We start from the raw sequence: 22747 nt of genomic DNA, 5'->3' as shown, positions 1-22747 counted from the left end.
TAGTATCATGACTTAGTATCATAAGATCTATGGTTGTTTTCATTCTTCCTGGATAAGGCTGTGCTGTTCTATGTGTGTTTATTCATAGTGAGTTTAAGCACAAATTATGAACATGTTCAAAAATATGTCACATTTCCAACCAGGTGTATTAATTTTTATTTTTTAGATCAGCAACCAAAATGTATCCTATAAACTTTGCACCTAGTCATAACCTTTCCTTTCAATCTAGTCATTGCTCGCATTTGTTAAAAAGCCAATAAAATAGGTTTGCATGAGAAAATCTTACTCCCTGCATGGAGAATTTTAAAACAGGAAAAAATATTATTTTCATTTTGTAAATTATCTGACATTATGGCATGAGTTTTGCCATCTTTACTGAAATAATCTGAGGATTCAGGGGAAGACATTGCTAATTCTCATTGCATTCCTTACTTTCAGTCTTCATATCAGGTGTATCAGGCCGTAGCATATGGTTTTCATGACAAGGTTGAGTACTATGAAATTTTGGATCCCTCTTCATGTGTAAGGCATGATGATCTTTTGGGCCCCATGTCCTTTAGGACAAAGAATTTGCTATCTTACCCCAAATAAAAAGGAACTGAGCCAATTTTATCTTCAGCTCCTTATTTCTGATTCATCCATGTTTTATCCCTGTGGGTAAGTTTGCCACTTTAGAGCAGGGTGAGCACATTGTGGTGACTCGTGAAGTCTCACTCATGCAGCTAACTACAAGGAACTTAAGTACACATGGATCTACGTAAAGGCCCTGGCAACGAGAAGATTGTTTTGGAGGCACCTGACTTCCACTTAAGCTTGGGATTCTGAGATGCACATAGATCTGAGGTACTCAAAGACTGACTAGAATCTCTGGCTATTTTTGCTCCAATAATTTTTAGAAGTCCCTTTAATTAATTTAAAATGAAATTTAATACAATAAAATATTCAGAAAAGCTAATGAATGTGGTCACAGAAGGAAAAATGCACTGTGTGCACTGTGCGCACAATTAATGAGCATGTACTATACTTATGAAAGACACATGGGGCAATAATGTGGTGAACTTAGTGCACCAAAAATTTGCATGCTTATAGTTTCATGACATCCCCTACCAAGTTGTGTTCATGAAAATTACAGCACAGAAGATCTGTTACAAAAGATGTTTCAAGGATATATGAAAAATAAATTGAGCTGGGTGCATACTGACCTACCTTGAGCATTCTAGGAAGAAATGAAATTAAAGTGGTGTGAATCAAAGCACATAAGTGCTCCTATTAGTGCCGAAGAGAAGTATGTTGAGGAAGGCATATAAAAACAAAAAAGTAATTTTCAATAAACATGGTTTTGGTGATAAGTTTCTTTTAGCCAAGCTGCTTGAATATAACCCTCAACATCTGTAAAACATGCTCACAGAGTATGCAAGTTGCTTGGGGTACATTTTCAGTGTGGTAAGTGGATATTCAGCCAGAGAACTCCCATGAATATTAACAAGCCACTTGCAACTAAATCCCTGCACACCTGACTCAGTATTTACCCCATCTGTAAACTCTTAGTGGTTTTAATTTAAACTACATTTATTTATTGCCAACACCTAATATTTTTCAACTTGCAGAACCTCAGCAAGGGCTTGCACCTTGCAGAAAAAAAATGCTATTTATATTAATGCAAAGTTAATGGAAGAATCTGAATTCTTCAAATAATAACTTTTACTAAACAGGCAATGCTATTAGCACTTCACATTTCAAAGTCATCAGGGCATATATATATAGTGTAAAAAGCCTCTGCAGAGCAGTGGTTGTGGCAGCACACCTGAACTCTGAGTGTTGGATCCTCCCTTTAGTGATTATTTACTCCTTGTGCAATTCCAAACAAGTTACTTGGCCACTCTTACTTTAGCAGACTTTTCTGTGAGTAGTTGAGATAGTTTTTTGTGGCACTGTGGTGTCTGCCTTTAAGAGGATTTCAGTTGCAGCTTGTGTTTGTAATACATTTGGCATTTCGAGATGTTGGGCTGAAAGTTGCTGAAAGAGACAAATCACTGTTCTTGTTTCACATAACTGCAGTTAAGTACTTTTCCTACAGTCAGTTAATATTTTTCTCACATTTTTTTCTTCCCTTTGCCTCTCTGCCCCCACTCTGGGGTTCACAGGCACAGCACTAGTTGTCCAGTGGGACCATGTACATCTGCAGGATAATTACAACCTGGGCAGTTTCACTTTTCAGGCTACCCTTCTCAGTGATGGGCGTATCATTTTCGGCTACAAAGAAGTAAGTTGGGTCTGAAAATTGTCATTTAAGTAGAAAAATTACTTTATACCTGCCAGGAATTTCCCTGCATTTTTTTGGGTGGGGAGCGTATTTGGAAGTTCAGATACATAAGATCATTATATTGCCTATAAGATCACCATTTTGCTGAAAATGTGATATATATAAAAGTGATGTTCATGTGATGGTCTTGAAAACCATCAACACATCTCAGATGTGCAACTCCTGGATTTCAGCTGGCCTTTTTGAGTGACTGTAAGAGTTGATTGTTTAGTAAATTCCTCTTGGGTTTTGAAAGGTAGGGCCCAGTTTGCTCAATTAGTTCACTTAATTTGGGTGTCTTTGAAAGTACTCTGGAATCAATGGTTTGTATTGAGGTTACCTTTCTCCTGCAGCTATCATTTCTTAGCAATTGACATGTTTCAAAGTTCATATATTTCAAATAAGAAATAACTGGTTTGTGTCTCTAGCTCTGTGAGGTTTTCCATCTGTTTGGTGATGACACTGGTTAGACTGAGGCCATTTGGTTTGCCTTCATAGCAACAATACATTGTTGTCTTGGTTGGACTCTTCTGCATTCTCTGAGTGTTTCAGAATTTAAGTTGTTACTTGAGGTGATCTGCTTTTATTCTTGTTAAGGTCCTGGAGGCTATATCCTGGAGGCTATAGCTCCAGTTGAATTTCATGCAAATGAGAATCAGAAGGTAGAAAAGCTCAAATCTTTAGGGACAAAGACCAATTTCTTTCTTTTTTTGGATTATTTTAATCTCAGTTTAGCATGCCAAGTATGACTTTCTCTTCAAGATGTAAGTCTCTCTGTTACCATCCTTATATTAAAAAATGTAATCAGTGATGCAACTGAATGTCCAGACTTTCAAAAATATGGGTTCTCTTCTCTCTCTGCTATAAACCAGTTATGAGCTCCAGGCTTGGTTTCCATGCCTGTGTTAGAGCCATGTTCCTGAATGAAGCAGAAGTAATAGTACTCCACTCTCCTTCATTAGAAAGCTAGTGAGGATCTGGGTTATTCTACTAGAAGTAGTCATATCTTCATCTAAGATAGGTGTCTCTGCACTTAGCCAACAGGATTGCTGCAGGACACCCTTACTGGATTAGTTTTGTAGACACAAGAAACTTCTCGTATGCCCACATACCTGGCTTTCCTTGTCTTACAAAAGACATGCTGATGCAGAGTCTGCTTAGGCTATTTCATATATGTTATATATACATATATGTTCATATATACATATACATAATGTTATGTACAGGCTAGTAGACTTCATCTATGGAAATGCAGTGTATTTGCATTTCAACTCCAGCTTCATGAAAGCTTTACTCTGCTTAGCACAGTAGAGCCTGTGTGTGATCAAAGGAGTGTGCACCAAAGCTTTCTCTCTTGTTGTTGAAACCTTTTTAAAGACTGCAGAAAAGTTTCTGCTTTCAAGACCCAGAAAAGTGGAGAGGGACACTACTTAGATTTGTAATTTTAAGATAAGTTTAATTTTAATTTGTAATTTTAAGACAAGAACTATATATGCACTCTGACATTAAAATGGTGACATTTTCAGGACACTGCTGTTCTTGATTATGAGACGCTCTGCCCTGTTTGTTACTGCCCAGCCCTGTGCAGAATGAAGCTAATATGGGTGATAGAAGTTGCTCTAAATTGATTGTATCTTGTGTTCATTTTGTATAAATGTAAACAATGATGCACGGTGCCGGGCAGTGGAAAACTTCTATTCATTTAGGGAGACAGGAGGAAATGGACCACATCATCAATCACATGTGTTTCCCTAGAATTGCATGCAAGTATGTAATTTAACCTCTGGATAAACAATTTTTCTGCTACAGTGGTGTAGGCTACTTGCTGTCACTGCACTACTAGAAGCTTCCTCCAGAACCACAGTGCTTTTGTGGTGAGGAGTTATTAATGTTCTTTTCATTAATCCTGAGAAGAAAGAACTGGAATTTACAAACAGGATAATTTACATTTTTTCCTCTGCTGAATCTTTGAAATGCCCTGTCATGACTTATTGTCCTGAACGGAATTACCAAACATCACTTTAGAACACAAAGTTAAGGAAAAAGACTTTTTAAAGTCGTAGTAGTAACATGCTTACATGTTACATACAAAAGGTTTTCATAAAATCTTAGAATGTTACGATTAGTGTATTCCATTGAGAATTACTTGGGGAATGGATTTGGAGACTGAGATTTCCAGAAGACTACGCTCTTTATTGACAACTTTATTTCCATTAAAAGTACCTTATCTTGTCACCTAAATGAGGAAAATTGAATAAAACTTCCAATCACTGATCTGACACAAGTTGTCTGAAAAGAAAAACCGACACTTGTAAATTTGAAGTTGACTCTAGTGCTCATAAGTCTGGCTAGGAATTTATTTACTTTCCAGAGCTGAATCCATTGCTTTCTGAGGAAGTCCTCCCTTCTGGAATCATTTCTCTTGCTGGTGAGTCATGTTGTCAGGAGCCCAATTAACTCCAGTAAGATTACTTGTGTGAGTGCTCACTAGCATGCGTTAAAGTTGCACAAGAAGATTTCTACCATCTTTTTGGTGTCATTTCATTTTAGCATCACAGTTCATCAAAAATGACAGTGATGTATGGCAAATCTGTGAGGTCCTAATTTCATTGGCATTGAAAGTTTCCAAGTTGAAACACCACGTAAGAAATGCAGCAGACAGGTTGCCAGAAACTTCATAAAGCGTCCCACAGGGGCTGTGTACTAGTGACGACACCAGGCATTTGTTGTGAAGAACCTACTTTTAAAATAACTGTTACACATTTAAGGGAGGTACAAAGAGGGACTCTTATGTCTAAAGCACTTCAGGTAAATTTTACCTTTTATTTCTTATTTATTCAAACCATTTGAGATTATCTTTTTTTATATCCTTCCTTGCTCCTACATCAGGTTTGCTACCTCATAAATCTGGTGTTGACTACCAAGGCAGGATCTTGGCTGAGGTTGCAGAGTATCAGAGGAGCTGTTCTGCCCTGTCTTCTGTGTCCTGTTGTTTGCCCAGTAGGAAGCAATCTGAAATGCACAATTGTTACCCAAAATCCAGAATAGATTTGGGGTGGGGATGGGGACGGGGGGCAGGGGAGGATTTAGAAAAGGAGCTGAGTCACCAGGGTAGTGAAATGTCTTTCAGAAGGGTTAATGGGTAGGAGAAAGAGCTGTAAAGTCAAGTTTTAAAAATGTGAAAACAATTTGAAATATAATGAAGTCCTATAGCAAGTCAAATATTTATCTTTTTACCAATTTACTTTGCTTGCAGTGCACACACCTTTTATTTTAAATACCACTTTGCTTACATCAACTGTTAGTTTTCTGACAAATGGTCAATATGTCAGGAAACGTCAGCTGGCAGGAAAATTTTACGGGTGCGCCTCTACTACATATGAAATACAATACAATGCAAACTAGCCAACAGAACATACTAATAAAGACAATTTTCTGCAGAGGCATACTTTTTTATGTATTCTTATTGAATACTCATTTCTTATGTTCTAAATTTCACAGAAGTTCAATTCTCAAAAGCTTTACTTCTTTTTGAACAAAATAACTGTTATAGCAGCCTTCCAGTACTTAAAAGTGGCCCAGAAGACAGCTGGAGAGAGGGACATTTTACAAGGGCATGTAGTGATAGGACAAGGGGGAATGGCTTTACACTGAAAGAGGGTAGGTTTAGATTAAATATGAGAAAGAAATTCTTTACTGTGAGGGTGGGGGAACGGGTTGCCCAAAGAAGCTGTGGATGCCCCGTCCCTGGAAGTGTTCAAGGCCCGGCTGGATGGGGCTTTGAGCAACCTGGTGTAGTGGAAGGTGTCCCTGCTCATGGCAGGGGCATTGGAACTAGGTGATCTTTAAGGTCCCTTCTGACCCAAACTATTCTAAGATTCTGATAGTCTTTTCCTATTAGTGCTTCTAGCTAATGTTCCTTAATGCAACATTTAGCTGCTTTTTCTGTCCATGATTAATACAGGAAAAATTAGGCAAAAGTACCAAAGGCTTTGTTAATGGTTTAGGATATTTTTCTTAATTTCTTTGCCTTGAAGGCTTTCTTTGTTGATTTAAATAGTAATGACTCTCTATTTATGTAGTCATCTAGAAATTATTATTAAAGTTTAAATGCTTGTTCAAATTGCCCAATATGTGAAGTCGGAAAATAATGCTAAAGGAGACTTGAAGTAGAATTTCTTTCTACTGTGAAAGGAAGCAGAATTGAATGGAACTGATTAAGTACTAACACTTAGATAAATTTGATGCTCCTGTTACGCATGATGGATAATATTCTGTTTTCAGTAACAAGACTCCAAACCTTGTGATTGCTTCCTGAAAACTTAAAAAAAAATATGTGGTCTTCGTGGATATTCTGCCTGCACTATACATGTCTGGCATTTCTTTGGCTCTGTTATTATTATCAAAAATATTAACATGAAAAAATGATCTTTGATTTTATGAGGTGATCTGTTTATGCAACTTAAAATTCCGGATTAAGTTTCATGCAGTTTGGCCTGTAAAGTAATTAATAACTGTTTAGGAAACTGGCAATGACAAACCTATATAATTACTACTGTGTTCCCAATTACTATTTTGCAGCATACTCTGGCTCTTACATTTGACTCAGTTTTGAAGTAGGGCAGTAATTGCACTCTGCTTACAGTCTCCTTCAGAGTAAGGTCAGAGGCCATTATTTTATTCTTTTTTGAACGGTAAGATTCTGACATATCTTCAGAGTTGAATAAAATTTGAGAACTCTGATGGAAAATACTGCCTAGATTATTGATCCCAATGATGAATAGAAGTCAGCATTAATTTGAAATATCTTTCTCCCTTTGTTGAAGTGTATAATCAAAAATATAGATGTCAATGGCCCTTGCGCTAATGTGCATTTGGGAAGCTTATTCATAAACTGGTGACTTGTACAACATGAGTTCGTATTGTCTGTGGTAGAGCTAACATACCCTGTGCAATGATTCTAGTTAAAATCCATCCTCTCAATGTAATGTCATAAAACTCCTGCTGCCCATTAGCAACCACTTACACATTCCTAGTTTACTGTTCAACTGTTTAACATGTCAACCTCTCATGACATATCTTGTCATTCAGGTGAGGAATTCAGAACACCAGCTATCTGCTTGCTACCTATGTTTGGCTGTAATTGTCAATAAATTATTTTATTGTTTACTACAAGCCTTCTGTCAAAATGGCATATTTCCTAATAGGCCATCATATGGTAAAAGCCTGTTTTATCTTGATATCTCATTCAAAAGATTTCACCTACAAAATGACACTCAGTACATTCATCACTGACTGACTGCAATATTCCGTTTTGTAAAGTTATTTCTTTTTCATGCTTTAAAAATAAACATATGTTTTTGTAAATACAGGTTTAACAACACTGTAGTTTTTCAAGAGAATAGAAGAGTTTTTCTGGGTCGTGGATCCCCTTCTACTTAGACTGCATTTTTGTCTGTATGACTAATTGTTTGACACGGGCTGTACTTCAGTCTGAAGAACTGGCTATACTAACTTAACTTACATTTTCTTCGCCTTACACAAACACTTGTTGCTAAATAATATTTCCACAATTTTGGCTGCTTCTGCTGTTAGATTGGACCCTACTACAACTTCCTTATTTGTTTTAGAAAATGACCCCGCAAATTCTTCACTTTAGCTAGAATGCCCAGCACAGGAGCAGGGACACCTGCAGGGATTTTGGCAAAGTCTACTGAGATATTTCCACCCCAAAATTTTCTAATTTCGCCTGAAGTTTTGTGGTTTGGGTTTTTTTTGTATTTTCTGTTCAACTTGGATACTGTGTCCTATTTTCGTATCACATATCACTGAGCCATTCATCATTTTTATTAACTAGTAAAAATGAAAGTGACTTTCAAGCTCTGAACCAAGTTGTAATGAAAATAAATCCATTTTAAAAAGAAACAAAACCAACCAACCAACAAACCACTTGTGGCATTTGTACTACAAGAACCCATCACACAAGCCACATTACACAGGAGGTAGAAAAAAAGGAGGAGAGAGAAATTAGTTTGCTTTTATCTTAATTTTTGAGGGAAAGATGCAAATTGTTCAGTTAATTACAAATGCAGAAAAAAAACATGTGATAGGACTTGGCAGTCCTGGGTTAACAGTTGCACTTGATGATCTCAAAGGCCTTTTCCAACCTAAATGATTCTATGATTCTGTCACTAGACATAAGGAGGCTTATTCAAGGAGTAATAAAAACTCCTGTCCTGAGTGCAACTTCTGGTTTGCACTCACATGTGAAAATGAGTATAATTATTTTCATGTATCAGACAGTTTTTGCCTTGAGCTGTCAATTTTGCCAGCATATTTTGTTGGTCACACACCTACTTATAATGCCAATTCCAGCTACATTTTTATCCATAAAACTCTGATTCCTTTCTTCATCTGGTGTGTTTCCTCTCTAATTTGGAGTAGAAGTAGTCATTGTGTTCTTCTCATCAGTGCTTTTTCTAATTTGATTTTCAATAGCTTCTCTAGGGTATCCTTCTCAAAATCTTTTAAGACAGTTTCTTTGATACTTAATATAATCTTTTCTCTACAGTATTCTGAGACTGTGAATAATTCTCTTGTTTTGTTTATACTTTCATGCTGGAGAAGGTTTATAGACTTATTTCTGAACTCTGAGGTTTTTATTTTGAAGACTTGGAAAAAATGGCTTTCAGCCTTCTTATGTCATATCTCCAATAACTGCATCAGAGCTAAGCTGATATAAACCAAATTTAGATTGTAGTATTACTAGAAGTATTTGCAAGCCACTTCTGTTTTTCATTTTGGTTTGATATCATTCCCTTTGTTATACCAAAGCAGATCATGTATGCAAAAACCCCTAAATAAATCCACTAAACCAGTCACTAAATCAAGTAAAAGACATGGGAATTTATGACAGTGTTTAATTCACCAGAACTCACTTTTTCTGTTAATATTTTCAAATTTAACTTCTTCTAGATAGCTACCACTGTAATGAGGAAAAAGCTAAATGATATTTCGGGAACAAGGTGATGGACTGGTGCTCAACTCAAATACCAGAAGTCATGATGTTAATTGACATGTGGACAATACTGAATCCTCATTCACTGGATGTGTAACCAGCTTTTTACTTTGGCATTTTTCTGCCAAAAGTACTGGCCAACAGTATAATTTTGGTAGTTTTACACAGGTAAAGCTAGAGAAGACTATTGGATTAGCTGAGCTAGCACCTTGTGTTTCAGTTTCTTACACTTGATCCAGTTTTATTTGTCTTCAGCCTAGTAATTTCTGGTTAACTGAAGGACAACTGTGAAAAGTAAGATATCCAACTGTGATCTGAAAGCAGCAATGGGTAAAGAATCATAATTTCCCTTGGTAGTTTATCCCAGTGGTTAATAATATTAAAACATAGAACATGTGACTTATTCTACTTTGAAAGTACCTGTCTGTAGCTTCCAGCTTCTGGTTGTATCCTTCTGTGCTAGATGTAAAAACTCTTTAGCCCCCGAGTAATTTCTCCGCATGTCAGTACTTGTTTATGGTAATCTAGCCAGCTTTCCATTTTCCCTTTGAGAAGCCAAATAGATAGAGCTCTTTAACTTTTCTGTTAATGACATTTGAGAGCAGAAAATGTTTTTAAAGTATTATTATCACTCTTAATCTTTCTTCTCTTAGTTCTTTTTTAGTTTTCAGCATCTTCTTAAGAAATAGATCCTCCCAAAGTCTGTGTAGCATTGCAGCAATGATCTAATATGCAGGTACAAGTGAAATGGCCACCTCACTCCTAGGCTGTATTTCACTGTTTTTGTAACCAAATACCACATCAAACAAGTTTTCTTGCTGCAATGTCTCTTCTGACAGCTGGAGTTGTTCATCCACTACAATACTGAGATTCCTTCCAGAACTGCTGCTTTCTAGAACATGGTCCCCAAACCTCTACCTTGCAATCTTTTTTTTTCTCTGAGTTAGAACTTTGCAATTTTTGCAGTGTCTAACTTTGCTAATTTATCCAGGCATTTTATTATTTTTACTCTGCTAGTATCATCTGCAGAACTTCTGGGCAGTAAATTTATGTCTCCTTCCCAGTCTTTGACAAAACTTATAAATACTAGATCTGATGTCTGGAGAAGCAAGATGTACTGTAAAGATACACTGTCAGTCTGAGCTGCTTCTTTAGTAATGGCTGCTATTTGTGATCAGTCAGTCTATATAACTATATAATATTGTATAAGTGCTGCTTGTCACTAAGTCAAACAGCTTCCAAAATTCTAAAGATATTTCATCTATACAAGTATCAGCCAAAGCTGCAATCTTGCCCAAAGAATGAAATCAAACTTGACATCTGTTTTCATATAACCATGTTGCCCAACATCAACATCTCTATTGTATAAAGCTGGACTGGTCTATGGCTGTCTAAGCGTTTTCATTTTTTCCTCTAGATATTAGCAATTGACCATCTGGCATTTTTCTTATTTCCCATGACATTGATAATTTGCCTGCTATTCCAAGATGTATTAAACATGAATATCGTTGGACCAGAGCTATCTGAAGATAGCTCTTAAGTTTTCAGTGCAAGTTAACTAAGCCATAAGCTTTTAAAATGTTCATCCCAAGATGAACTTCCACAGTTTGTGTGTTCAATAGTAGACAAGAGGTATTGCCTCCTCCTCCTTGTCTGATACTAGCACATTATCCCACTTTTTCTTCAACTGGGGGAAATAAATTACTGAAAAATACTATCCTTTTCTCTTTCATCATTAACAATTGTTCCACCTCTTAAATGTTGATGTGAATGTTGTTATATAAGAAGCAATGCAAACTGTTATAAAATAAAAATTATAAACAGTAATTTCAATCTTCAATAAACCTCTAGTCCTTTATGCTATATTCTATAAAACATTTATTCAGGACTTTTAATTTACACTGGTTAAATGTTAATTTTGGCAGTGCTGTTATTTTTAGTCTGATTTTTTTACTTCAATATTTCATGCATATCTTCCTGTTTTGTCTTCTAGATTCCTGTTGCTGTTTCACAGATAAGTTCAACCAACCACCCAGTGAAAGTAGGACTCTCAGATGCATTTGTGGTTGTGCACAGGATCCAGCAAATTCCCAGTATGTAGAATTGTAGTGGTGCTAATGGTTTGGAGGCTGACAAATGAGTATAAGCTGATTTCATCAAGGATGATTAGCTGCACAAATCACTTAACTAATTTCAGCTTGTTAATTCAAGTGTAATTTTATTTGCTTGATAATTCCCAATGTGGCTTTCTCTGTCATTGTTCTTTTGAGCTGATACATTAAGTAAATAAAACTAAATGGCCAGCCAAATAATGTAAAGTTAAATTGTCAACCAGCATAATTTGGTATTCCATGAGATACTTTATCTGGAATATGTCTCCATATCCGTAATAGGGAAGAAGCAACCTGTTCAGAAAAATCATCTGTATCAAAAAAAAGAAGAACATCCAGGCTGGAAGTTCTTGAAACTTTACATTCTGAACTTGAAATTCATATATACGTTGTAGTGAGAGAAAAGAGAGGAGATGTTATTTAATAACATCTTGGGCTCATATAATTGCAGCAACAGTAATGCAGTAACATTTAATTTTTTCTGGCTTTAATTGTATTTTGTATGGCTTGACAAGAAATAAGTAGTAGGAAACCAAGTGTGATTTCCTTGATGCCTTGTTTTAACATACTCTGTACAGAACCCATTGAGATTGTTTAGCCATTAGAGAGTATGCTCACTTTCCAAGTCTGCTGGTTTTATTTACATGTTTGGAGCAAATTTACAAAGTTCGGGTTTTGATGTCCCCTAATAGCAGGGTGTAGATGAAAGAAGCTGTGCTTGAACCAGCCTCCTAGGACTGAGTCCAGGCATATTCTTCTAAAATGAAACCTGACAGAGGTATGGCACAGGTAGGGCTCATAAGGGCTGACCTGATCCAGCCCATCTCTAAGGTTGTCTGCAGATGGGGCTGACACTGGAGTTGCAGGTACCATTGCCTCTCAGCTTATCCCATCCCCTCATCACATTTAGTCGTTGATATGCAGGAGCATAAAGCGTGTAGATGTCTTGCCATGGGGAAGATGGAAAATTTCAGTACCATCTTGTACTTACTGTGTTGTGAACTCAGAGTAGTGTGAAGGAGGTTGGCATGCCCAGATTTCACTTAAGAGAGGCGTTCTTGGAAGAAACTTGTTTCTGAAGTATGATAAAGTAGTTGCGATGTGCCTATGGTTGCATGGATTGCTTTTGAGTGCTTAGGAACAAATGAATCTAGGCAACTGATTTCAGCAGTTCGAGTGATGTTTGTAAATGAATGATTTCAGTATTTCTGTGAGTCTTCAACTTCTAAGAGCTCCTGAAATTGATTCGGGTGGAAATTAGGTTGATTGACTTGTGCAAATGTTTTATCAGATCAGTCAGGTAGAAATTCATTCTAAGAGATACAAGTAGTATGCAGATCTTTTGGCATCAGCCTCCATCATCAAACAACACTAAAGGACTTATTCAGATTTACATATTTTGTATGTAAAATATATGGTATATGTGAGTCTTTATTCTAGTTTGAATGTTTCTTTCTGTAGCAATATTTCAGATAAGCAACTTGTTTTACGACCACTGCATAACATTGCTTTTGATGAATACACAGTTACTTACTAGTCTTCTGGGTTTAGTATTTCTGTAAACCTTTTTGACACATGATACTTTCTCTTAAGTGAAGTGACTGCAATTACTAGAAAAGCTGTCTAGTGTTTCATCTTAAACTTAATCTTTTCATGAAGTTACATTAAGGAGTGGCAGATAAGAAGAATAAAATGTGGGTAAAGAGTCTAAAATGTGCAGAAACTGTTTTGATAGCATTATTTTGGTATTGCTGTATGTAATACGCTGCTTTTCTGCTTAATGACTGGTTCTGTGGTTGGTGGTAATTCGTAATTTTGCTGGTTTGCAGCTTACACTAGAGTTAGTATTAATCAAGGAAACCATCAGTTCATAGTAGATGTTGGTCCATAGAGAGCCAGTGTCAGATGCTCTTAAATTATGCATGTTCTTGCATTCTTGTTTTTCAGAGCTGTTAAATCAACCATGGCTCTAGTCAATTACTGAAAAAGCGATATGATAGAATTGTTGTATTACTTTATTTGTTAGCTTCTGAACACAAAAGAAGAATATAAATTGCTGGGGTTCTGTCCCAAAAGAAGGCAAAGTAGTACAGCTATTAGTTCTCACTTACCGCTTTAGCAAAGAGTTTTCCATCAAGAGAATCCAGTTCCCCTTTATGTTCTTGGCTAGTTATTAAAAAAAAAACAAAACAACAAACTACAAAAAAAAGCCCAAAGAAACCTCTGACTACTGTTCCCTGTTTAAGTTTGGTCAGTTACCTTTGTATACATCTTTCCTTTGGAAAGGAAAGAGACATTAAGTGCAGCACAAACCTATTTGAACAAAAATACCCTCTCAGTTTTCAAAAACGTGGAATGTCTTTGGTGCAATCTGTATGCTCAGCATTCTAAAATTTCAGTCTAATAGCCCTAGTTCTACTGAAGGAATTTTGGAAGATTTAGAACTAACCATTTATCAGATTTTTTCAGATATACTGTCCAAAACACTAGTAATATCTTTTTTCGTACTTCTGAAAGGTGACTTCTAAAGCCAGGCAAACCTGTTTCATTCTGAGGAGAGAAAAACGTGCTTTTTGATCAGCTGTTTCATTTCAGAAGTGCATTTTAACAAGTGTTGAAAATCCTCTTGAAGATCCAAAAGCAAAAAGCAAGGATTTTCTGAACCTGCTGAAATGGAGGACTTTGAGAGTTTCATACCTATTTTTCTTAATGTGCTTCTACATATAAAGGCTTTGCAGTAACACCCCTTTTACCTGTGCCTAGAAGAATATATGTACCTACATTTTCTTCACCGTCTCTTTTAAGAGGTAGAGCACGGAGATGGGAGATTTTTGCCAGGTAGCTTTCTGCCTGTTTTCTAGATTTGATTTTTTTTTTTTCTTGACCTGCTACTACTGCTTATATATAGACAATGTCTTTGGGTTTGAGCCTTTTGTGGCTCTATTGCATCGATACAGATTGGCCACCATTTTATAGTTATATATATGTATAGATATGTATGACTGTATACACTCTGGAGGTGATTTGGAACAAATGGTAATGTCTGAAGGGAAACGAATTTTTGCTTGACACCAAGATTAGAAACAGAAGCCCTAAATTCTGAGATTTATATGGCAGCAAAATGGCAAACTAATTCCATCAATTAATTTCAGAGGAAAAGTTTCTGCTTCTTCTACATAACTCAAGTGAAGTGAGCTAGGCTCTGGACCTCTGCTTCTGATTTGTCCGATAAGTTAAAGGGACCACCCTGGTTTCTTCTTCTTCAGAATAGCTGATCACTTTTACATTTACTATTTTTCCTATTGTAACAGAGACACTAAGAATGTTTAATGGATATCTTCCAGTTAGACAACAGATGATGGTGAAAGCAAAGCTGGGAAATAGCTTTACATGTTCTTCCAGCAAGGCTTCTCTTCCTTTCTTCAGCATCTTCACTGCATCAGGAAACTTGTCCCTGTCCTGTTGCAACGACCTTCTCTTTCCTATTCCCTCTTTTGTTTTTTCTCAGACATCCTTGGCATTTTGTTCTTGGTCCTTTCAGTTTCATATGGTAGCCTTTGCTTTCCCTGCTGCAGACCCCCAAGATCTCTCTCTAATATCATGACCATATTTCTTCCCCTACATGTTTCCTTTCCTTCTGGGTTGCTACATTTTTCTCCTTTCTTTCAGTGCTCTTTTCTCTTTTGTCTTTCAATTAGCTTTTTATTATGCATGAAGAAGAAATGACAAAGCATTTCCTGCAACCCACTATTTTATTTTAGCAATGAAAAAGCCCACCAGTAAAGCTTGCACAGAATGTGCTTTGTTTTCCACGAGAGCATGAAATACACTGGTAAGATGAGAGTGCCAGATTCAGGGAGTCTATACAGAGTTATTAGTCTTGCACTTACAGATAATGGCAAGGCTTTTCTCCACAGTGAGGCATACTTCATGATCTTGGCCTCTACTGTATTATGTACAGCTCTTTTAGGAAATCCATACCTTGACAACCCAACATTTAATGACACCGAAATTACTCAACAACACTGTGTACAAAAATGAAATTGTAGCTGAGTTACATGTTAGTAATATTCCAGTTTCAGTGCAATTAGTGCCACTCTATATGTAGTGTAACTCAGGCATGTAATTGTGACAACTCTGCATGTTATAACTGTTTGCTGAAGTTTTCTCTTCGGTTTGTTTACTGCAGTGAGGCCCCTGAAAGAACCTTAGCATCACCTCCCTGAGGTGTAAAAGACAACGAGGAGTTTATGTTGTGATATTTATTGTATAAAGGTGCAGCACCATCTGGGAAATCACAAAGTCTAATTTGCTGCTGCTTTACTGGTAATGTTGTCATTTACCTTTGTGAAAAGTGATCCCCAAAGTTATTGCTCTAAATTCACAGTATTTATTCTCGCTTTCCACTAGTGTAACTAATTCCACAGAGTGAGAGTTCCTCCAGCCCTGCATGTTTGCTGGCCCAAAAGGGTTTAGCCGGGCAGCTGGGTTCCTTGGCACTAGGTACCAGATTCAGGAACAGTGAGGGAAAGAGGTGGGCATGCTTCCAATCTTTGGTGGCCTAACAGCACTTCAGGGACTGGTACAAGGTGATTAAGGTTTAAAATGTTCTTGTTTTAGCCAAAGCCTTAACTGGCCGTCGACCAATCTCAGAATTAGGCAGTTTGGTGCATGGTGGCTTAAGGGGTTCAAGCATGTTTCTCACACCTTGAGCCTGTACTAAGAGCAGCTCAGCTGGCATCAGGAATTGGAGTAAATCTGAAAGGACATGGGAGAGTTCCAAAGTAAGTGATGTCTGGTAGGCACAGAGCATTGATGTGGAACAATTTTTTCTACGTTGTTGATAAAGTGGTTATTTTCAGAGCCTACTTCAGTGGTTTGCTTATTCACAGAATATATGTCTTTGAGGTGCATCTTCCAGGTTTCAAAGGATCTTTTTAGTAACTTTTAAGAGAACAATAAAATTAATATAATTAGGGAATCTGAATTTTGATCTAGATTCAGATGTGTGTAACAGTCAACGACCAAGAACAGTGTGGTGGGGGGTTGATTACAGGCATGTTTGATCCCAATGTCAGTGCCTCAAGAATTAACTAGTTAATGTTGCTAAGTTTAGCGATATGAAGCAATTAAAGAAAGATTGCTTTGACATTCTGACTCCCTTACCTTTTGTGGTGATGGCAATCAGGCATACCAGGCTGGCAAAATATATATTTGCATGAAGGTTTTATTCAGCCAGTGATGCTAAACAAAGTTTCTATCAAGGAAAGCCTGTGGCTGTATAGCACAGCAGCTATGTCCCACCCCTCTGCATCCCTTATATTTTTTGCAAATTGCTTGCAGTTTGAGCTGGATATGTTGCATAAGTTGTCTGTGTCAAATTGACTTCTGCGTTATCAAATGCACCTCTTGCCATTTGTGTTTTCTCTATCAATGAGATTTAAAAATGAAAGTGCAGCTGTATGAATACATATGGCCTTGCTTAGCAGCTTTTACTGGATATATGGCCAGTCTCAATTCCCTACAAGTCTTTCACGGAGACAGATTTTTATTTGTGTGAGCACATAATTTAAAAATTGACTTCTCCAACATTTTTACTTTTATCTGGGTTGCAGGTTTTAGCTGAGGAACGCTGTATGAGGAAAAGTGATTATGTGATGGAAAAGTACCAGAGATATTTTGCATCTGTTGGTTTATTACTAGCTACTGACCCTTCAGGTATTTTAGGAAGTCATTGGTGCTCTTCTGGCACTGCTCCATCTCCAGAGCATTCTCCCTACCTACTACATTTAGTAGTACAGATCTGGCAGTTCTGTTTCATAGAATATTTATATACCATTATTTAGTTTAATACTGTGATAAAATTACATAAAATGTTTTTTCGCACCAGAATCTTCCACATCTATAATTTACAGATCCAATCCATTGCTTAATCCCTTGAAAGGATTCTTTTGGTCGGCCTTCTGAACCCCCATGTTATCTCTCTAGGTCACTGAGGATGTACTTACTCAAGTAGCAGATGTTTTCTTCAGCTTTTTCTGCTGAAGTACCTTTGGCCTTGTCTTCAGAGATAGCACGTGTACATGCCACAGAAACAAACCAAAGAACTACTTTGGACTATGCTGTAAATTAAAACAAAAATAAAAAATAGTATCTGTTCTTCGAAAAAAAAATATTTGTTTGAAAAGTGTTTGAGATAGTCAGACCTACAGAAAAGTAAAATATTTTCATGACTAGGAGAAGAATACATACATATTTTCTGAAATTCAGAACGAGGAATGGTACTTCAAAGTATATGTACATGCAAAGAGTCCTTTTCCCTTCCTCCCTTCCCTGTTAGACGTGATGTAATGCCTCTTTTCAGCAAAACGCTTGCAGATGATGCTTAAATTTTTATCTGTTTCTATATCAAATGTTTTCACTAGTTCTTGTCAAGATAAGGTGCATACTGAAGTATGTGAGCTTATAAACTCTTTGTGATTCTGCACTTGTACTTGTGTCAAAAAGAGCTAAATAGTATGAGACAAAGAAGAAGTTCCACTTGAGTGAAAGGCAATGTGTGTCTTGGGTTGGAGCAGGAGTGTGTAGAGAGGTTGAGGGGGAAAGTGTCAGGGGAGAGTATTCATTTTTCTGTTTTTCCTGTTGAGTGTAGCTATTCTAGCCTGGCTTTTTTTAAGGGGTTACTGGCTAAGAATTCTCAATAGGGAGGAAAAAGTGCATTTTGAGAAGCTAAGCATGGTGTGTTTCAAGTCAGACTTTCAAAAGAATCTATACCTACATGTTTTTACAGCCTGGCCCGGCAGATAAATTTGAACACTTGTGTTTCCAACCACCTGCCTTCAAGTATATGCAAAGCTGTTAGAAGGTGACTATGCAAATACCTCTCTGTATTTAGGTTTCTTACAGTAGATAGATCCCTCGTATGTAAACTCACCACCTGTGGTTGGCAGAGTCTTCTTTCTGAAGAAGAAAAGATCAAACCTGAGTCTCCCAGGTAGTGGGATTTAATGGTATAAACAGTCATGCTGAAATACACGAGTGGACGTTATTTTTTTAAATGACAGACTTAATTCTCTTATAATCAGTGTTTTTTATGAATTTCATGCACTGGGTGCAATAAAAGTGCCTGTGGACCCGACACACTGATTCTTACTGGATTTTTGGAAAGCCAGAAGCTCTGTATTTCTTGTCAGCCCTGTGAGGAGTCTGTTAGGAAAGGTTCAGAGTAAACAGGATTATAGCATACCAGCCTGTACCACTAGTGATGAAATGAAATGGAGTTCAATTAAAGTGTCAGCACCCACCATTTTATTTTATGTATTAATTTGCTTATTTTTTTGGACAGAAGGATAAAGATTTCTGTGGAAACAAATGAAAGCCTTCAGCATTGGCAGGAGCTCATTTCAAACACATTTCCTGATCACTGAGATTTGGCATGTGTTCTTATGGAACTTACCAGCCTAGGAGCATAAACCTCTCACTGCTGGCAAGAGATTTTCCTGACTTCAGCACAAGATTGGCCTTGTCTTGAAAACCCTTCCTGTCCAGTGGGTTTGAAGGAAATGGCTAAAGCATTTGCTGGGGTAAACATTTGGCACATGCCTGTATCTGGCTTTTAACTAGTTGAAGTGACTTTGTAGGTAAAACATAAAACTAGCTCATACTGAAAGAGAAATCTGCTATCAGGAGAGGTGAAGCCATAGCAAAGTCAGCTTCAAATAAATGACAAAGGTGCTGATTTGGAGCTAAATAGAAATATTATTTTCTGAAAGCTAGACACTGGCTACCTGTGCCTGAGAGCTTAGTCAGTGAGAGAGGGCAAAGAAGCTGCTTCCCCCACAGCGACCCTGGCTGAAGCAGGAGAGAGTTATCCTACACATGACACTCTGCTTCTGCCTCCCCATTCCTCCTCAGATTCACGTCTATTCCAACAGACACCAAGAGCCAGACGGTTATTTTCTGTGTGGTGTATGGGGTATTCACACAGCTGTACTTATAGAGGTTGGCCATCCTGCTTTTCTTAGAAGGCCTTGTCCACTTGAACTGAGAGGCACCTTAGCCACAACATACACTGCTGCACTTTCTCTCTTCCCTTAAAAATTAGTATTTACTGCTTTATTGATTTTACTTAAGGTTCTGTTTTCTGTCTGAAAAACTCCTACAACATCCTGTCAAACAAGAGATTGCAAAAAACACTTTGGATTTGATGCTGTGTGATTGCTTAACAGCTGGGGAGCCCACGTGAGCCCACTTCAAGCTGCAGAAACACAACCCTTATACCAAGCAACAAGGTGTACCCTAATCCATACAGGGCTGGCAACACAGAAGACTACTGAAGATAAGAGTTTGTGGCTGTCTACAATTCCTTTTCTTCTGTTGCATGTAGACTCAGACCAGCCATTGACCCTCATAGTAACCTTTGCATGTCACTCTTTATTCCTGCCTGGAATGATTCCACAGGGTCAGTGATTGTATTTAGCATTGATTTCAATTAGTTTAGCAGACCTTCAAAAAAGGACATAAATTTGAATCCAGTGCACCAGAAAATCATCACTATTGTGTCAGATTGGCCATATAGGCTGTAGTTTTAGTTTGCAAATGTACAAGCTTACCAGTCTGCATTGCAGCTGTGCACTTAAAATCTGGGATATTCAAAATACATGACAGGATATTGATCTAGAAACAAAGAATTTTGTGATTTTTTTATTATTTTTTTTCCCCACTTATCTTGTGCTTAGGTCTGTGAGTCAAAGCCAATAAGAACAGTGCATTGACTATGTTGAATTTCTGCTGTGAGAAACTTAGGTGCAGTCAGCTTGTGTAAAGATTATGCATCACATTGGCTGTTTAGGAGGGCTTGTCTTCTTTAATATAATGTTATAATACGAAAAAATGTTCTAATGCATTTAGATGTGAGCTAGCTTGTAGCTAACAAATTTGATTAAGCAATGAAATAAGTTTTGTTTGCACATCTTGACAAGAACTGACAAAGTGAGCAAATAAAGCATTTCTCTCAAGCCTGTAAGCTGAGAAATGTCTTAGGAAAGCAAGTATCTGAAATAGACTCTAAAATGTCTGGCAGTATACTCTCTAGAATTTCTGTCTAAATGAATGACTAAGATGCTTGAGAGCACACTTAGTGTTTTCATAATCCTTTACCAGGAACAGGTGCCTATTCTGTCCGCTCTGATGATTTATCAAGTGAAAAATGATCAATATATCTATATGTGTTCCTTCATAATGTCTAAAATTAAAAATGTTCTTGAGGAAAACTTGCACCATGTATACACCTAAGGAGCAATGAGTAATCATTACAACCACTCTTTTTCACGATCTACAGACTGCAAAATAGTAAAATGTGAAAATATTTTTATTTTTCTTTCCTGGTAGATGTCCGTAGAAGAACAATTTATGAGTACCACAGGGTGGAGCTACAAATGTCAAAGATTACCAATCTCTCAGCTGTTGAAATGATACCTCTTCCAAGTAAGTAAAACATAACGTGGACAGGAGCCAGATCTGGGAAGGACACCCCCACTGCCCTCCCAGCAACACACACCCAATTTTAAATATTTTGTTTCATCTGTGAGCTTGGAATCATAGACAGATTCATTTACCCTCTCAGATTTATTCCCAAGATGGATGATGCATTATCCAGTGCATCTTCATGTATCTCGAGTTAGTTTATAGGTATGTAACTCCCAGCAGGTTTTGAATGAAATTTGTGCCAAATCATTTTTTTTAGAAGAATTATTATATTGACTTTAAATTTGTTTCCTCAAGAAAAAAGAACAGTTTTCATGCTTGCAAGGCAAACACAAATTCTTTTGTGTGCTGTGCATCACATTGCAAAGAATATTCCCAAACACATTTTGCAGTTCATCTGCCTCTTTTGTCCAAGGTAAAACTACATTGTTTAGAAATCTCTGGGTTTAACTGCCAGCTGTACTACTGTGAAAAAAATGGAAACAGCTATTTTTCTTTTTTTTAATCTAATTGTAGTTCTTGCACACTTTCCTGCCAGTCATATTATCTGCTTGTGTCTGAATGTTAGCAACACCAAGGAAAGTGGAGCCAGGGAAGAAGGAGATTTAAGGAAATATTTAGTATTTGACAAAAAGGTAAAGATTTAGCAATGCAACTCAATGAACAAATGTAGAAGTCGGAATACATATAAAAATGGAATCCTACAGATAAAATACACCTTTACGCATACAGTTGTGCAGTGCATTGTAATAGACTGGTTTTATTACCTTATTTTGGGCATGTGAACCTGCTGAGTCCCTAAATATATATACATGTATTATCAGAAGATGTATCCTTTTGTGCTTTTTATGAGAATTATGTGTGACACTAATGTAATAATTTGTGTGTTTGTTTATGTCCCAGCTTGTCTCCAGTTTACCAGCTGTGGTCCCTGTGTCACTGCCCAGATTGGATTCAACTGCAGCTGGTGCAGTAAACTCCAAAGGTAAAGAGAAGGATTTTTTCTTTTTTTGCATGGGCTGTGCTCAAAGGATATCCAATAACATTGCCTAAAGGTTATTCAGCATAAAGGGTTGCTATATTTAGGTCTTACATACACCACATGTCAGGTGTGATCACTAGCAACACATCATTGTACCATTTCACTTCAGCAAAGAAAACAGGCAAGAATACTCAATATAGTTGTTTTGGGAGTTAAACCTTTTTTCCTATTTCCTCAACCCTACTTTAAAATCCTCTTGAAGGAGAACAAGGAGTAGAAATCATAACAGAAGTCACATTTTCTCCCTGTATCCCTAGCTTCATCAAAAATAGCTTAACCACAGAGAGGCAGAGTGGTAATGTAACTGTAAAGACATACTTGTACTCATTACAGTAGGGAAACCGACACATCCAAAGAGTCAATACTTAGTGGGAAAGTTGGGTCTCCTCAACCTCTCTGTGCCACGTTGATGAGGACAGTCAAGTCAATAGCAGGAGTGATTTAGAGTCTGTGGAGCAGCTGGAGCATAGACAGCAAAATGGAAACTTTGCAGCTGTAGCTTTTCCAAAAAGTTCTTCACTCACTGACCTTCACTGACCTTCATAACAAGCATTTATTTAACACCAGTTCTCTGATACAAAATGCAGTATCATAATGGGTATTCATTGTTGTTGTGTTTTTCAACCCTGGTGATTAGTTTCAGAAATGCTATGTATAAAATGGATGCATAATTAAAGGTGGGAAGGCTATTAGCATTCTAAAATAGTGCTATAATTTGAACTGGTAAAGAACTGATAAATAGCTGGAGAACGTGGTATGGAATTAGGAACTTGGGGTCACTTTTATTG

The 22747-nt window shown here is 37.2% G+C and overlaps 1 protein-coding gene across 1 annotated transcript in view; it reads left to right on the top strand.

The window, feature by feature from the left end:
• The window catches only part of PLXDC2 (plexin domain containing 2), a 271594-nt gene that overhangs the window by 198650 nt on the left and 50197 nt on the right, over positions 1-22747 (top strand). Inside the window, exons 6-9 of the mRNA XM_037385483.1 lie at positions 2145-2263; positions 11314-11413; positions 20822-20917; positions 21821-21902. Of these exons, the coding sequence (XP_037241380.1) occupies positions 2145-2263; positions 11314-11413; positions 20822-20917; positions 21821-21902 (397 nt within the window). The remainder of the gene's footprint in view (positions 1-2144; positions 2264-11313; positions 11414-20821; positions 20918-21820; positions 21903-22747) is intronic.

Source organism: Falco rusticolus, chromosome 4 (genome assembly GCF_015220075.1).
Source record: "Falco rusticolus isolate bFalRus1 chromosome 4, bFalRus1.pri, whole genome shotgun sequence".
NCBI lineage: Eukaryota > Metazoa > Chordata > Aves > Falconiformes > Falconidae > Falco > Falco rusticolus.
This window is presented reverse-complemented; position numbering and strand designations above follow the sequence as displayed.